Source organism: Caloenas nicobarica, chromosome 1 (assembly GCF_036013445.1).
Source record: "Caloenas nicobarica isolate bCalNic1 chromosome 1, bCalNic1.hap1, whole genome shotgun sequence".
NCBI classification, from domain to species: Eukaryota; Metazoa; Chordata; class Aves; order Columbiformes; family Columbidae; genus Caloenas; species Caloenas nicobarica.
In genome coordinates this window covers 27,360,264-27,378,070 of record NC_088245.1, presented here as the reverse complement: position 1 = coordinate 27,378,070, position 17,807 = coordinate 27,360,264, and the positions used below count along the sequence as shown (strand labels likewise).

Sequence of the window (17,807 nt, the reverse complement as noted above, 5' to 3'; positions counted from 1 at the left end):
GAAACTGCAGGTTTGCCCGGGAGAGATGGAGGCACAAATAATTCAGTCCTTCAGAGCCACGTGACCGCCTCAGCTAATCTGGTGTATGGAGAGCACTTAGGCTTCCACTGATGCTGGCCTTGAGCAGAAAATCTTAATGAGCCCATCTGCCAGCAGGGCCTCTGTGCTTTCCCTGTCAGCTCTGTGGAGTGCTCCTGGCAATAAACATTTCAAAAAAAGGGAGTATAACCGTGGTGAAAAAAAAAATTCCATCTGCACAGAGCAAACCAGAGAAAGAAACAGTGGTCTGCACAGAAGGAAAATGATACTGTTAATGCCTGTCAACAAAGAATCCCAGGCTTGTTTCATTTTATATTTTGATTTTGCTTTCTTTTTTTCTGCTTTTTCAATCTTACCGGTCAGGATTTGGCAGAAATTGCTTGGTTCTGTATGAAATAAGTGTGAAACTGCAGGATAAAAATTCTGTTTCCCCTTTGCAGCCCAGCTGATTGCGAGCTTGGCTCGGGATGTCGGGGGGGCTTTCCAGCCCCCGAGAATGTCCTGGGCCACTTCAGTGAAGAGGCTTCTCCTTAACCACTCCTCGGGGGCTTGTTTTCAAACACCCAGGCAGCCCGCTGGAACTCTGCGTGTGCTTTAATTATTCACCTGAATTTCTGTGCGACGTGTTTACTTGTAATTTTGCCTCAGTGATGCTCATCCGGCATTGCTGCCTCTGCAGTATTTGCCTGCATTTCCCAAAACCTGAATATGGGAAAAACCTCTGGGGCATTTTGTGGCACTTCAGTTCTCTTGACGTGTATCGGTGCAGTCGGCATTTTCTCGCAGCATTGACAGCAGTGGGACTGGCAGATGGGGCAAAGAGAGCTTTGTTTTTCTAAACAATGTCCTCTTGCCTTCCTTTTTTTGCTTTGCCTCATAGGAGCAATCAAGCATAGGATTAAAAATGTTTCCTTGTTTTTGAAAACCAGGAAGAGCAACATATTTAAAATTGCAGCAAAAACCACTATAAGTCATCTGCCTTGCAGATTTCTAGCTCTGGTTTGAGACTAACTAATCTCTGAAGGATTTACCTATTTGGCAATATTAAATTAACTTGGGAAAACTGACAATATTAAATTAATTTGGGAAAACTCCCACAGAAAAAAAAAGCAGCTTTAGGGAAAAGATAATGTGTCTGTGGCATCTAGTTAATTATCCAAATTTTGAGTGTACTTCATGAGCAATGAACCTGGAGTAGTTTCCTCAGGAGCCTTACTCCTCAACAAAAGGAAACCACCACTTTGGAGAAGTCTAAAAACCTATTATAACATTTCCAATTCGAGAAGTGCATTTTTCCCACAAAACCATGTTCATAACTCTGAGGTTAAAGAAGACTGGATTTATTTACTTAATCTGAAAATTAAATGTCATCAAGGCAAAGGATTTATTAATGAGGAAAAAAAATCTGAGTTTTGAAAAACAGTTAAATATTTTTTTAGTGTTATGCTTCACTGAGAAAATTGCGAACGCTTTTGGGAAAGGCTTAATGCAAGATTTCTTTATTGATGCGTTCATGCAAGAATAAATAAATCTTGCCCCATTGCACGTCTGCCAAATACATTTTTCAATATGGCTATGGAATGGTAACATCTCTTGATACCATTTCAAGCTCGCAAACCTATTGGCATCTCCTGCCTTTGGCTTCTGCTGCCAGTATCAGCTCTGGGCTTGGCTCTGCTGGCAAGCTGTAGCATGTATTCAAGAGTCACGCAGTTTCCTTCAGGCAGCAATGCCTTAACAAGCCCAGATGGTTTTCCTTGAATCCTCTGACTGATGATGTTTCCTATTTTCGAAGTTTGGGACCTTTCTGCTCAGTGGCAGCTCTTCACCGTGTGAAATACTAATTGCATAATATGAAAAACAACTCTTCGAGGGACCCATTCCTTAGTAGTGCTAATGTTGCTGGAGCTTAGAGGAACCTCCTTTGGGGAGCTATTATTCTTTTTAAAAAGTAACAAATAAAATAGCAAGATGGTAGCCAAATCATGAAGACCCAAGCCCAGCACAGTGGGTTGGATGTAGCCTTCACTTTTTCTGTTGTAGGAAGTTTTTAAGGCTGCAAAGCTGTGTTAGTTTTTTGTTCTAATTACCTTTACATACCTTCTCATGCTCTCCTTCCTCTTACAAAGCCTTTATATAATGTGAGCAGGCAAGTCTGCTTCATGGACCACCATAGCTTAGGCTACCGTGCTGTCCTGGGACAGGCCGGACCAAGATGAGGTCTGCTGGAAAGCACTGAATGAAATACCTTTCTTTGGAAAGAATCAGCTATTTTCTGTAGTGCTTTTTTGGTTGGGAGGATGATAGTATCAGAAACAGCCCTTGGAGAAGGCCAGAACAATTCACCTTGCTGGTGTCTTCAGAAGGTGCTACATGTAAGTGAAGAAACCAACAGCGAGGCTATAAATAAGTGCAAAGATCTCTGCTGCTCCTGCACACAAAATGTTATATAGGTCTCTTCCCAAACCACAGGCAGGGAACCCAAGCCCCAAAATACTGCATTGAAAGACTCGCAGACAAATCAGCCATGAAGCTGGGAGCAGAAGCCAGAGTGTATTGCAAATTCCATGTTGCTGCAGTATTATATATCCCTAAGTGCATCTCTCTAATGGGCACTTCTAGCCAGAAAGTCAGCTCCCCTTCGCTCAGTGGTATTTCGTGCTTTGAATAATGAGCAATAAGGGTTTTGTTGGTCATTTAAATGCCACAATTCCAAGCACTTAAACACACTTAGCAGGTTCCAAATCTCTCTGTTTCTGAGCCAAGTGGCATTTTGAAAAGCATTAAGTTAAGTAGTCAGCCACAATAATTTTGCTTTCTCTCTTTGAGATTTCTGTACCAGAGTGCGCTTTGAATGTATTGCTGTATTGATTTTGGTATTCTGCCATTCTCAAAGTTTTCTTCTGGATTTTTGTGCTGAAGCAGTTGTTCATTCAGATGCATGTGTTCAGAAGCAAATCATCTCCATGTGCCACACGCTTGGAGATCACTTTCCTATTGCTCTTTCTTAAGGGCCAGAGGGGAAGCGAGTACTTAACCACATGTGTAGGGAAACCTGGGAGTGGATGTGAGGTCCTCTAGTTGTTGAATCATTTTGCTGACATTCCCCTCCCCCCAAAAAATCCAGAAACTTCTGCAACTGCATTAAGAGAAAACATGGCAAGTTTTAGCTTAAAAGGCAGTTTTTGCAGGGTGGTCTGAGTAGGTCAACTTAAAGGATGGCAGAAAAAAATCCCAGTGCAGTGATTATCATAATTAACCACCAGTACCTGAGAGTTAGCATAGCCATGGTTACTAGTCCTAGACATACTAATGTGAACAGAAGAGGAACAAGCAGATGCAAGAAAACCACAGCACTTTGATGGGCTGTTTTTGCAGTGGGGCCTTCTCTAGTCCCCGAGTGCAGTGGTGAAGTAGCGTTCAGTCATGTTCGGAAATGAGAACAGGCAACGGTCTCCGGGTTTGCTTGGTGCTCATGACTTACCCACCCGTGGGGAACAGAAAGCCGAGCGCCTGGGGTTTGTCTCACCTCGGTGACTCACTGCCTGCCTGGCCAGACTTTCAAAACCAGTTTCTACTTACAGACATTTGATTTGAGCTGTCTTGGCCTGATTCTTGAGGAACTTGGAGTTCCCATAGCTCAGGTCAAAGGGAGAACCTGCAAAGAGGATCTTCAACCATTACTTGCCTGTTTTGAGACCCGATGTGCATGATGCAGTGGAAGGGAAGGGCAGTGTTGCTAACCAGCTGTGCTTCCAGCACGCCCTCCCTTTAGCTCAGCGTCTTTCTCACAGGGCAGTGCACAAAAAACAGTGCAAAGCCAAAGACATAGCCTGCTAATCACAAAGAGAAATCATTTTTTTTTTTTCTTTTTTTTTTAAGCCGTTTCATGGTATCTGCAACCCAGCTATAGTTTGATGCGACATGACATGCAGAATATTTCCCTAGAGTTATTTACTGGAATGTGGCAGTGCACTCTTCAGCTGCTTGATGTCCACCTAGAGAATTCAGACAGGCAAATGGGGATTTACTTTCACAGGGTCCAGGCTGGACCTAAACATGGGGTTTCCAAACACGGCTGAATGTTTTACCTAGACTTTGAATTTTGAAGATGTAGCCCATACAGTATCTGACTGGGTCAACAACAGGGGTGAGAATAGCGGTAAGAGTAAGTCCTGCACTGGTGGTGTTTCTCCTGCAGGCTTCTTGTCTATCAGGTATACCACATTTGGCTAATTTAATCTTGCATTTTTCACTTCTCTCTCTATGCTGTTTGGCTTTAGAGGAAAAGAGATCTGACAGCAGCTGGTGGGTAGCACAGAGTGCTGGGGTTAGTGTATTTGTGTGGTATTTCTGAGCAGCCTGATGGCTGCAGCAGGTCAAGTGACAGTTCTGCACGGGGCTAAGGCAGTTCTGCCGAGTTCTGCCTGCAAGTCCTGCCCCAGCTCTTCTGTGCTCCCTTTTACCTTCATGAGGAGACCTGCCTCTGGAAAGATTCAGTAATTTTAAACAGAAGAAAGGAAAATTAAAGAAGGCACTATTGGACAGAATGCTATTTCACAGATGCTTTCGGCCAGGTCAGCCATGGCTCATGTTTGGAATGAAAACCATCAAATATTCAGTAAGAAAAATAGTGAGTGACTTGTGCTGCCTTTTCACCTAGGATTTCGTCGAAGGCTAAATCAAACAACATCATTATTGTTCATGTTAACAGGAGTGGCATTTTATTTGTCTTCTTATTAAACAAAACAAGCTTTAAAACTATGGACAGTCCAGTTTTGTCTAGTGGACACACGAGACCTTTGGAGGAAGTGGCACTGGAGAGAGACTCCCTGCCTGCAGGGACGGGAGGACCACCCTGGCCACAGAATAGTCGTGTTTTAAAAGTCTATAACTTCATGCTATACTTCCATAAGGCCGTGTGAAAGGAGTGCTCCCTCAGCCTCTGCTGTGCCATTTGCCATGCATTTGGTTGGAAATTCTTTCTCTGGAGCTCACTCTATTGAAAATCTTTATTATGCAAAATTCTCCCCCAAAGTTTGTCTCCTCATCAGTCAGGTGCTGACTGCAGATCGCAGTTCTGTCTATGACGTTACTGCAGAGCCTTTTCCATTTTAATAAGTTTTGGGTGTCCCGAGAGACTGGTAGACAATGGAAATTATACTGTGCTTGTCAAACTTGCTGCTGTGCTTTCTTTGAAATACCCAAAAATGGAGACAAAGAGGTGAGTTTTCTGATGAACTTCTTTTCCATTTGGTACAATTACTGTGTGAGTCACTCAGCTTTAAGAATACTGAAGGGGAAAGATAATTATTAGATACATAAGAATAATGAATCACACTAGATGGAAAATTAATTTTTCCTTTCTTTTTGTGCCACATTACCCAGACCATCAATTAGTGGAAAAAAAATCCCTGCTATGTATAGAAATTTATCATAGGTAGAAATTTCTCATAGGAGAGAAATGGCATCAACACCCTATTGATTTTGCAAGTAGGAAGGGTAGATGAGCTTTCAATGACAGGATAATGATATTAGCTATTGTAGATCTCCAGGGTGTTTTCGAGAGGTTGCTGGCTCTAATTATGAAAATGTTTTCCAGTCACCTCTATTCCAAGAAGCACCTTGCAATTTTTGTGTGTGAAGAGATCAGCATCTTAGAGACCCTCAAAATAGATGTGCTATATAGAGTGAGGCTATCAAGATTAGAACAGAAATATCTCGAATAAAATATTTCTCCAGACTTAAAAGTATCTGAAAAAGTCAAAACATTAGTCAAGATGTACATTTTAGCCATATTTTCTAATTTTCTTCATTGCTGAGACAATTTTTTGGAGGCATAATAGATGATGATTCTCATCTTTGTATGCCTATGAATGCAACACACGAGGAAGGATGGAAGATGTAGCACCACTTATATCTGTAGATTTATTGCTTATATCAAATCCTGCCTGGCACAAAAGGAGGCACAAAAGAACAGGGCAGGGCAGCCAAGGGTGCTTTGTCCATGTGCCTCTTTTTGTCATGGCATGGGAATAGCTCCTCCGAGAGAGGTTCCTGGATAATGGGAACCAATGGGATATTTTCTCTTTTGTGGAACCACCACTTTTGTGGTGGTGAAAACTCTTTGCATGATTTCTCTCTCTAGAGTAGATTAGCCTTTGTTATCTGTGGCACTGGAATTAATCACTGTGGCAAACTTTTAGTTTTGGGTATTCTTTAGACAGCTAATGAACCAAAATCAAAAAGATTTAATGGAGCTGTTACCTCCCTGAGTGTTGCATGAAAGAAGAGCACAAAACTTACCCTGTTCTATTGAGAGAACTGTGCTGGTCTGGCACTTGGAACAGAAGCCATTAATTGTCTTAAATGACTGCAGATAATGAGGTTCAGTAATTGGCTTTTGTTCTAATACAGCTTTGAAAGGCTAAACCACATAAATCTGTGTAATGCCTCAGAATAAATGACAGTTAAGGTAACAGGTAGGTTTGACTTCAACAAACAGTGCCTGTCCAAACTGGATAAAGCCGTACCAGTTCAGTTACGTGAGTGGTTAGTGGATGTTAAAAGTAATTTTAGAATATGGATTTGTTTGAACACTTTGATGCACAGAGTGGAAAAAATAAGGTCATTTTGTTTCAGTGCTTAGGTACATTTTTGCAGTTAAATACTTTACTATTGACTTTCAGTAGAGCCAAATTACTGTGTGCTTTAAATAGAAGACTTAAAAGTCTTAAAATCATCTACCTGATAAACTGTGCAACAGCTATACTGTGAAGAGCTCAGTATAATCCTGCTTTCTCTTACAAGTGTGCATCTAAAAGAAGGTAGACGATGTCTATACCCGGTGATACTCTGCAGTCACATGAGAGACCATCAGGGAATGCAGCCCCATTTGACTGTAGCATCACATCAGGATTTCCCCTGCTTTGGTGTTGGGGGAATTGCTGATACACACACATGCTTATGTACATGTGATTAGAGAAGGAAAGCCACAAGTTAAGTGTGACGGTGTCTTTTCCAATATCTGGACTAGTTCTGGCTACAAAGACACCTTGTAGCATTGCACCGTGAAGGAAATCCCCCATGGCAAATCTGAGGGACTGCTTCCTCGTGCAGTGCAACACTGAAATGAAAATTAAGACAAGGACTCACAGGTTTCTTGGAGCTTTAAGATCTGCAGGAAAGACATGTATAATGACAGTGTTTCAAATGAATTTGCAAGCAACCTGATTTTAGAAGAATTTAAGTTGAAAGTGTTGCAAGAGGATTTGACCAAGATCCAAGCAACAACCCAATTTTACACAGTGACATTTGTAAAAATCCAAATATTAATATCTCTACTCAATACGTCATTGCTCATCCTTCGTGCCTCATTCTTATTTGGCCCAGTTCCTCCCTTCCACCTGTACATTACTAATAACAGGGCTCCACTTTTAGCATTAAGACACTGTGATGGTCATAAAGAAATGCACAGTTCAGTCCATGACAGCTAAGGGCTGTGAGATCCTTGGAAATTGTTTCTCCCTTGTTTTCTTTAAATGGAAAAGCTGTGGGGTTTTGTCATTGTTGTTTGTTTAGTCTTCTGTTTTTTAACAGGGTTTTTGCTGCCAATGCATTAACAAATATTGGTGTTCATGCAGCATGCTCTGCAATTAAGAGGAGCTGTGTAATTAACTCACGTCACCACTGCATTGTGAAAGCAAGAGCAAATGTCTCTATACCTTGGCAGGGGCAACTATATGGCAGCAAATTTGCATAATGATAGTTACTCTCATGGGGGAAAGTTGCTCTTTTTATTTTTTTCCCCAACACTTTTATTCTCTCCAAATCCACAAGGTGGGGAGTTCATGATCCCAGACAAATGGAATAGCAACAATGCTGTGCTTGAGCCTAGCTATCCTAAGTTGGTTTTAGTATTTAAATTCACAAGAGAGAATGTTTTCTCTTGTGGTGGGTATAGTGCATCCTCTGCCTTTACGTCCGGATGGGGGAAGGTGTAGCAGCTGACCTGAGCAGGACACTCTGGGAAAATATAGTTGGGAATGGGAATCTTTAGTAGCATCTTGTGTTGAGTAAGTGCCTTAGTTTGTGAGACAAGTCTTTGGGGTGTATTTGATACCAGAGAATAACTCATTGACAGTATCTTTTCCTAAATGACCAAAGCTGTTAGTGTTGGCAGTCAGATTTCTCCCGGTGAAAAGATAATTCTGAATTGCAAACTATCTTTTGCTAAAGTAAAAATAGCCTTTATTTACATTAATGTTGCATGTGCCATTTCTTGTGTGTCTTTTTTTTGCTTTTGCTGTTCTTGTCTCTATATTCTTCTTTCTATGTATGTTAACTTTTATTGCCATTCCATTTTTAAGTTTCCTTTTAACTCATCTCTGTATTATACTTGTCTATCTCTAATCTGTTTTTTTTTTTCTTTTCCCTTCTCCAGGGCACAGTACTGTCTAAGTAGCTTTTTGTCTTCCAGATCTGGTTTTCCTTGATTCACCTGTATGTCCTTCTGCCCTCAGTTCTGTGATGGCTCTTGTCTCTTAGCATTTATGTTTCCCTGTATATTATTGTCAGTGGGGATGAGCAATCTTGGTCTCCAACAGGCTGAATGGTTAATGCACTCTAAAGGACGTCATATACTAATGTAAGTCCCAAAAGCTCCAGAACCAGCACAGACTAATTCCTGCCAGGACTGAACCAGAATTTTGACCAACCTCATAACTTTTGGACATTATAACATGAATATAGACCTGGTGTTGAAAAGCAGGGCAGCACTGATCATTGTGTCACTTTGGTTTTCAGGTATTTAATGTGTTAAAATATTGAGGAGAATGATTAAACTGAATATGTTAGCAATCCTCAAGCAGGGTTGTTTGGGAAAAGATGGACTGAATTTGCTGAAATTTGTTTCAGTTTTCTATGCGGGACATAATTTTCTCAGTAGGCCACTGGGTCACTCCTCAAAATTATTTATTTTTCACTTATAAGTAAATGAACTTGGATGTTTTTGACCTGGAACTGGCACTGTATTATTGCCTTCCACTCTTCTCTTTGGGCTGTGCTTTGTGGCTGAAAGCATCTCCCGTGATACACAATTCTCCAGAATTGACCATCCCTACTCACTCTCCCTTTTTATTGTGGTAAAAGTATCCTGTTGAAAGGGAAAATCTAAATTTAATATGTGGAAGCATGGAAGGGAAAGTGTGGTGGTGTTCAGTCCAAAAAGTTTCATTTCACTAATTAGAAATACCTGTAAGGGCAGAATTTTGTATGCGCAACTATGTAGTTAATCAGAGTTCATTGTTTATCGGAAGTAATAGGTAGCTTTTGGCACATCACCATTTTCTGTCAGCTGGGCTCTGATCCAGCATTTGCTGAGCACAACAGATGATTTCACTGGTCATTAGCTCAGGCTCCAGACATCTGAATGTGACTGTCATTCAGCCCCATGCCTGTAGGATAAGCGTAGGTGGTTGAACAAAGTGAGTGGGCATCTGGATTTCCTTGTGCACAGCACAGAGACACTAGCTGTTTCTGCCTAGAATGGCCATGTATTTGCTTCTGAGTGACAATTTTTTTTCAAGTTTTGGAAACCAAGCTACAGAAAGGCCTTATAGAAGGAAGTTCTGTAGCATTTGCAACAAGTAAAAATGAAACTCAGTCTGCGGCATTCTTAAACTTTTGAATGCTTACTTCTCTTTTGGTAATTTCTTCAAGAAACCTGAAGTAGTGAAAAAAAATCTTGGTAGCTTCCCAGGGAAAACCCTGGTAAATGGTAAAACATATTTTTTTCTGAGACAATACCCCTTGCTAACTTTAAATCTAGTGGGGCTTGTATTTATATTGAGCTGAAGGCCATCATAGTATATAATGCACAATTGAGCCTATTTCCCAAAAGAGTATTGTTAACATTCTTATGACGAATGGGTTGAGGGTTTGAAAAGGTCATGTATAAGTAGTTCAATTAAAGTCAAGTGTATGCAGCACTTCGTACTCAGAGAGGGAAACATTATACACTTCTTAAAAGAAGTTTATTGAGTTTTATTTTGCCCTCTTTACTGACAGTTTTGTAGAAGAGTTCTTCACTGCTACAGCAACTTTGAATCAGGGGGCTGCATTAATCCATGCTGAGGCCCCTGTGAAATCAGCCGGTCGCTGCCCCATCCTCTGTACTGTGTTTGAACACCAGCTTGAGTGGATGGTTGCAGTGAAAAAAAGCTGAATTGCTGGGTCAAAGGTCCTCAACAATAGGTTTCTTAGCTTGTTGCCTGGGGATTTGGGCTCTTGGCTCTGGTGGTATAAGAATTTACATTGGCCTGCATACCAAGCAAATATTATGGAGGCTGGAGACAGAAAGTGCAGTGAAAATTCTTAGTGGCACATATATTATAGCCATGATGACTTAAGGACCAGTAACGCACAAGAAGGGCTCTGTGAGTATAAGCTTTTCTGTGTTTTCTGCCTATTCATTCTCATAAAAGTTACTAATGTACCCAGAAACCTGGTCTCACTTCGGAGCATAGACATACTGGCACAAAAAGAGCTGTGCCTTCATGTATATTGCAATATATTTGGATTGTTTATGTTTGATCTTTAATTCTGTGTCTGTAACACATCTTTTTATTTATACTAAGTAATTGGTATATATTAAAGTTTATCTGTATTTTAAGATAACATTATGTTGTGGGAATTATTTTCCCTCTTAGAGGTGCCATAAATGATGCAGTCCTGCCTTTGCTTAATCTGTGTATATGATTTATGTAACATTGCTATTTACACCTTACTGTGCAAGCTACAGAGCCTCACATTCAGAAGTAGGTAATGAGGCTGTAATTTTAGTAGATCCACATGTGGGAATAGTAGGTAGTTTGCAATGCTCCCTCCCCTAGTGATCTTCTAATGTAATTAACTGATATAGCAGCACAATGATACTTTGAGCAGTTTAACCCCCAGTATTTCCATCCTACTGTGGTTCCTCACATGCTTGAAATCTAAATACCTCAAGGCCTTGGAGAAATCTCTAAAGCAACATAGTGCTTTATCACCTTGAGTGACACATTTTACATGATTTGAGGGTTTCATCACTTGAAAAATATCTGGATTTTCCTCTCTTGTTTATTGCCATGTTCAGAATGAATCACAAGTATTGGCAGTGAATAACATACGTAACAGGAATGAAACGGCATCAGCTTTCAAGAACTTTTCAATCACATGTTTTGAACAGCCTCAACAGGGAATATTAGATATGACTTCTGTGCCTTTTTAGCTTGTCTGCCATGGATTGAATTGGATGTAAATTCACCTCTGTGAGCATGCACACTTAACAATGAAATAAAAGTCCTTTCCTAGATATTATACAATAGGATGGAATGATTTACCAATGTAACGGAGGCACCTTTGGAGACATAAATAGTATCTTATTCTGGATGACTCGAGCATGATTAAAATGAAAGCAATGAAGAGAAGGGAAGAAAGATGGGGGCGGGTATTTGTAAGGCCGGGAGCCTCTCACAAGCAGACATGCTTGGCTTGTTTAGACAGTATTTATAGGTCATGATGGTTTTCTTCAAAAAAACCCAGGCTGTACTGTATTCTATTGTCTCTACTAACATATCTAAAATACAACATTTATCATCAAAAGCCTGTGGAAATAATTGGGATTTGACAGTAATTCAAATGAGTAGGCACTGTAGGAACATTAGGCAAGTTTATTTATCTAGGTACTCATTAGATGCTTTTTTAAAGTCTTACCAAGTTATAGACAAGAGATGACAGTCCAAGTTGAAAAACTGAACCATCTTCCCTTTACGGACAGAAATAATTAGGCAGACACTGGCATGTTATGAATTCAGAAGAAAGAGCAAACAATACCACCTTTCACTGGTGATTCTACTTGGCTTATATATTCTGCAGTCATATTCTGCAGTCATCTTCAACTCTTATTTCTCAGAAATCTCTGTGCTCCTCAATCCTGCCGTTTCATCAAATTGAAACAGAGAGGGAAAATACTGCCATCCAAATGTAGGCAGATGGCCATTTAGCATTACCTAATGGCTCTAGTTTACTGCAACACCCTGAAGGAAGCCTGCAAACGCTACAGGATGTAGACATTGGCTATGATAGTGATTCCTCCAGTGGCAGAATGCTGACTGTAAATAAATACTCCTTTCTGGATAATAATACAGATCAGATAACCCCAAAGTGGGCTGATTTTTACTTGGGGGGTTAATACTATGAGAACTAGGCCTTGATGTAGTTTCCACTGAAACAATGACTGAATTCTCAGTTGACATCAGAATAGAAATAATCTGAATGCAGATCCTCCAGTGCTTAGTTTTACTCTTTTAGAGTTACGTTTCTTATTAGAAAATGTTTGCTTTTGTTAATAATATTTATGGAGACAAAGGGACTGGGAGGGTAGTTAATAACTGGCAGAAATTGATAGTTTTCATAATGGAACAGAAGATTCTTACATGTAATGAGTGGGAAGAAGAAGGCAAAAGGATTAGGGAGATACAATCTGGATAAGCAGCTCTCATAGCTGAGCACAACTGTAGCAAATCTACTGAGCTATTCCAGTTTATCTGCGAATCTGACCCATATAGTCTAAAGGCATCCAGTGCTGTACCTGTTCACTTTGCCAGTTCCCATGATCGAACTGTAAAAGTGAAGAATTGTAGCAGCCTATAGTAAAGGTCATAAAGGAGCACCCTTATATATGCAAGCAAAGAAGAAAGCAGTAACACTGATGAAAATGACAAATAAAAGCCTATCTCCATTCAGATCTGAGGGTTCGTCTATAAATCAGTATATATTGCCTGTAAAAGAGTGGTGACAGAGAAAAGCTAACAGCATTTCTTAAGAGCCTCATTCGTTCTACTCCATTGATGAGCTCCATGGAGCTAATTTGTTGAGAGGGCTCTTCCAAATGGGGATGCATTTCCCAGAGTGAGTTTTATTGATGGCAGTCAGTAACGATAAGCGAGTACCTCATCACTGCTTAAGAAACTTTGTTCTCTTTGCAGCGTTTCTTGGTGAAACAGACAACAGGAATTTAAAGCAAGTAGACTATATCCTTATTCAGTGGGTGTCCTCACATGGAATCTTCTAAACCACAAAAGGCTTAGGTGGCTTCACAGCTTTGAAAATCAAATTTCCTCCACAGTAGTGGGAAAATTTTCCAGTTTAATAGAAAAATTCCAGCATTCCTTGAGCTCTGAAGCGATGCCGGAGGGACAGAACAGAAAGCACTTCTGTAAAGTCTCCTGCTGCCTGGCTTCTCATGTTATTGTTGGCACTGCAGCAGCACTGTGCTCCATAGGGGACGTGGACATCTATATCCCATCATAGCGTATTCTCTCTCAGGAATATCCTGACCGAAGCAGAGGAAGTCATGTCACTGGCAGTCAAGAAATTTCTCTAGGGACACAGTCTGATTATGTCTCTCACGTTTGCATTCCAGAATGAGGAATGTTTCTTCTAAAGGACTCATGGGTGGTTTGTAGAAGCCAAAGCTATTTCAGTCTCTCCATTCCTCTTCCTTCTTAGCTGGTACTGGGGCTGGAGAAAGCAGGGACTGCTATTCCAAAGTCAGCTGGTATTAGACATTCTAAAAAAAAAAAAAAAAAAATTCCAAAAAACCCCGCATACACACACACAAAACACCACAAAAAAACCCCCAACCAACCAACCAAAAAACAACAAACCAAAAAAAAAAGAATGGGAACAGGAAAAAAAGAAATAATATAAGGGGAAATCCCAACTATTGAGCCAGAGCCAGCATAAAGCAGTGTAGCTGTGTTACACTCAGTAAAATTGGGAATGTTGTACTGATTTACGCTAGCTGAGAACCTGGCATTCAACTCATTTGTGAAAGAAAATGTACAATGGAATTTAAAACCAGCAAACTAGTTAGTTATTATATCAACTTGGTGCTTCATGCCACTCCAGTGGAGCAGAAAATGACACTTCCATTTTAACAGTTTATGGCTTTTTCAAGAAAAAAATAACAGAAAATATGCAGCCAAAACCCAGACAAAGCAGCTGAATTGCAGGGTTTCAATCTCTTTTAATGATGCATTTCTGGAAAACAATTTTCTGTTTTACTGGTTATCGAAAATTAATCAAATGTTTGATGATTTGTATCCTGCTGTTGTTGTCTTCTCTTCATTTTTTGGCCCCAGATTATTTAATTTCAGTAAGTGTCAATTTGAAAGGGAACAGAATGAACTGAGGGCCTCCCACCTGTGTATCCAGGTCTTTTAGCAGCATTTTTAAATGACTGGTAGTCTGCCACAAGCCTTTTAAATATACCTGCTAATTCTTGTCAGTTCCCTCTTCAGTCATGGATGTACGTATGTATACAAATATATACATGCATGTATATACAAATATATATATATGGATGTACATATGTATACAAATATATACATGCATGTATATACAAATATATATATGCATATATGTATGAGAAATACTTTGGCACTGGTTAAGGATGAGACCAGTAGGTTTTTATACAGAAGATATTCTAACCCTCCATGTAGTTTTCTTTAAATATCTAGAATTCACTGGAAGAGCTGCACTTCTCTCTAGTAGCTTCTGTAGAGTAATCTGAAGCCTATTAAAAGATTATTTTATTCTCTTCAGGCCATAGGGATTTTCTATGGGGAAGCGAGCATGACTACCTGGTGATCCTCTCAGCAGCTTCCAAAATATGAGATGACTAGAAAAGTCCTTCGAATTTCCAGAAGCCCATACAGATGGAATTGCCATTCCTTGCAGCTTGTCTGGCTTTGCTTCTGTCCTAGATTCCAGATGATTTGGGCAGCTATCATGATTTTCACCCCTAATTACCAGAAAGCCAGCTAAGTCTTTTCCTAATCTGTTTTATGCATTTAGTCACTGTTGTCACAGTGGATGGTTCACCAACTTTAACACAGTGAAATGGGTTAGTGAAATGCTATTATCTCCTACTTTGTAAGTGAGGAACCAAGGTAATGTGAAGCAGAAGACTTTTATAAATTTGTTCAGAGAGTTTCACCAAGATCATACAGGACATTGAGACACTTTTGTATGCAGGACATTGAAATCAACCTCTAGGATTTCCAGCTGCAACGGAGTAGCAAAGGCAGATAATAAAATGTCTTCCATATATCATGGGGAGTCCTGAACTTGGTGTCAGTAGAGTGTTGACTGGAATAGGAGAGACCCAAACATTTGTGCAACAGTTTTCCAATGCCTTATGATTGACCCTGTTGTGAAAACAAAATTCTGGTTGTGAAAACAAAAATTCTACATGTCCACATGTCTGATGCTCTGCTTTATCACATATTAGACAGATGGAACAGGATGTTCTTTAAGCTGCCTTTTTTATCGGAATTAAGGTAATAATTTATCTGAAGTTGGAAAGCAGTTGAGATGAGGAGGGAACACATGTGGACAACATGTCCTGTGCTTGTACTTATGGTTTTCTCTTTTTTCTTTTACAGTGAGTATGTTTTTGAACACATTAACCCCCAAGTTCTATGTTGCCCTGACAGGCACTTCCTCATTAATCTCGGGACTTATTTTGGTAAGTACTAGATATATTAATATCACTTAACAAACTGATTTTGTTATCCCGAATGGGATTTCAGGCTTTATCCAAATTAATAGGTGTAATTTTTTTTTAACTTAAACTTACATTTCTGCAATACGTAAGATTTGTATTTCTTCATTTGTACTTCTTTTTATGTGGGAACAAAAAAAAAAAAAAAAAGAGAGAAAATGTTTCAGTGCTGTGTGTCTCTATGTGTCTTTGAATAAAAAAGTCTGGAAGGACAATGTGCCCCACTGACAACCCTGTAGTAATTCATAACAAGTGCTTGCAGGTTAATTGTTTCCATTGACAAGTACTAGAGAATAAAAAGGCCAGTAAAAAGAAGAGGAGGAGAGGTACCAACTATTTCAGCTTAGCATGGTCCTTTTACAAAGTTACGGCAGGACTTACTAGAGAAGCAGTGAGCAGAGTATTAGCAATGAACCTAGTTCTGGTGCCAAGATTCCAAGGGATAATTATTTCAGATCTTCACTTAAAAAATCTTTCTCTATACGTATCTGCCTATTCACTGAAAGGTCTGAAGAGTATTTTTAAACCATTTAAAAACCCCTCCTCCCATATATAATCCCCAAGGGCTTCATTGTGCAAATCGATGCAGTGGAGTGAATCACAGTACTGTCACAGTGAAGGAGTCCAAAGCAGAGCATTTGCTCTGGATTTTAGTCAATCTCTTCATAGAACCAAATGGAGGTAAAAAATCTAAAAATCAGCATGGTGTACTTATGGTATTATGCTTATACTGGGCTATTGTTTCCTCACTGCTGAGAGCTGGCTTTCTACTTACACGAATAGAATAGAATAGAATAGAATAGAATAGAATAGAATAGAACAGAACAGAACAGAACTATTTCATTTGGAAGGGACCTAAAACGATCATTTAGTCCAACTGCCTGACCCAGTAAAGCATGTTATTAAGGATGTTATCCAAATGCCTCTTAAACACTGAAAGGTTTGAGGCATTGACCACCTCCCTAGGAAGCCTGTTCCAGTGTTTGATCATCCTCTTGGTAAAGAAATGCTTCCTAGCATCCAGCCTAAACCTCCCCTAGCACAGCTTTTAGCCATTCCAACGCACCCTGCCACAGAATATGTGGGAGAAGAGATCAGTACCTCCCTTTCCACTTTCCTTGCTCAGGGGAAGGTTGTCTTTGTTTTAGTCTTGTCTATTCAATCAGTCTTAGGTCCTTTGTCTAAAAACGAGTTGTATACTTTTAAAATCCACTGGATACAAGCTGCAGACCCTCCCTCACCATACCAAACTAGGTGTGTAATTTGGAAACCAATGGGACCAATTTTAGGAGCGTAGTTACCCTAAGTGGAAAGAGACAGACATTGCATGGGGCTGGTTCACATCATCTCGGATCTGCTGACCTCAGAGAAACCTGAAAGCAACGAGGATCCAAAGTTAACTGTATCAGTTAGGTGTGGGAAATCTGCATCCCTCACTGCCACTTTGCCTGTAGCTGATGTAGACAAAGAAATGGCATCCTTGGTCCCTGAATGCCTGTGAGGCTCTCATCACTTAGATGATTTCGAGTATAAAGCATCAGGTGCACTGCTGCTGTGCCTTGCTCTGGGGTTTCCTTGTAGCAGAAGGTGATTACTTAATGTCTGCACCTTGGGTATTCATCATCTGTGTATGGAGTGAGCCCCAAAGCACAGGACAGAGCTCCAGAGACATCAGCAGATCTTTCAGAATATAAACAGGAGCCAGACTTGGATTCAGTTGAGCAAAACTCACTCAAATGCATGGGAGGAAAATACTGAATGTTACATTTGGTATTCTCACTCAGAAAGAAGAAACATTCAAAAGGGCCAGGCCCCACCACCAATATGAGAAGGAATGGGAGAAATAACATGGGTTCCACAGGCACAACTCCGTATTTGTTATTGAAGAGTGAAGATGGGGAGGAGGTTGCAAGAAAAAAGGCAGTTTGTGCCCTATGGAAATACAAACAGGAACAAAACCCTGAAAGAGAGACTAAATTATCTATAACTAAATTGTGTGTAGTATGATTGCAAATATGGGTTCATTTTGTATTGTGGTCATGAAGGCAATTTCTGAGGAATGAGCTCAGTAGGAGACTTGTAAGCAAGAAATTTGTAAGTGCTGCACTTTGATGGAAAGTGCAAGAAGGGAGTGGCAAGGAGTATTCAAGACTGTGAT

The 17,807-nt window shown here is 40.1% G+C and overlaps 1 protein-coding gene across 2 annotated transcripts in view; it reads left to right on the top strand.

Annotated features, from left to right (window-relative positions):
• The window catches only part of ST7 (suppression of tumorigenicity 7), a 151,487-nt gene that overhangs the window by 64,247 nt on the left and 69,433 nt on the right, over positions 1–17,807 (top strand). For both annotated transcript variants that reach the window (XM_065643481.1, XM_065643489.1), the window contains exon 2: positions 15,531–15,613. In XM_065643481.1, coding sequence (XP_065499553.1) covers positions 15,531–15,613 — 83 coding nt within the window. The remainder of the gene's footprint in view (positions 1–15,530; positions 15,614–17,807) is intronic.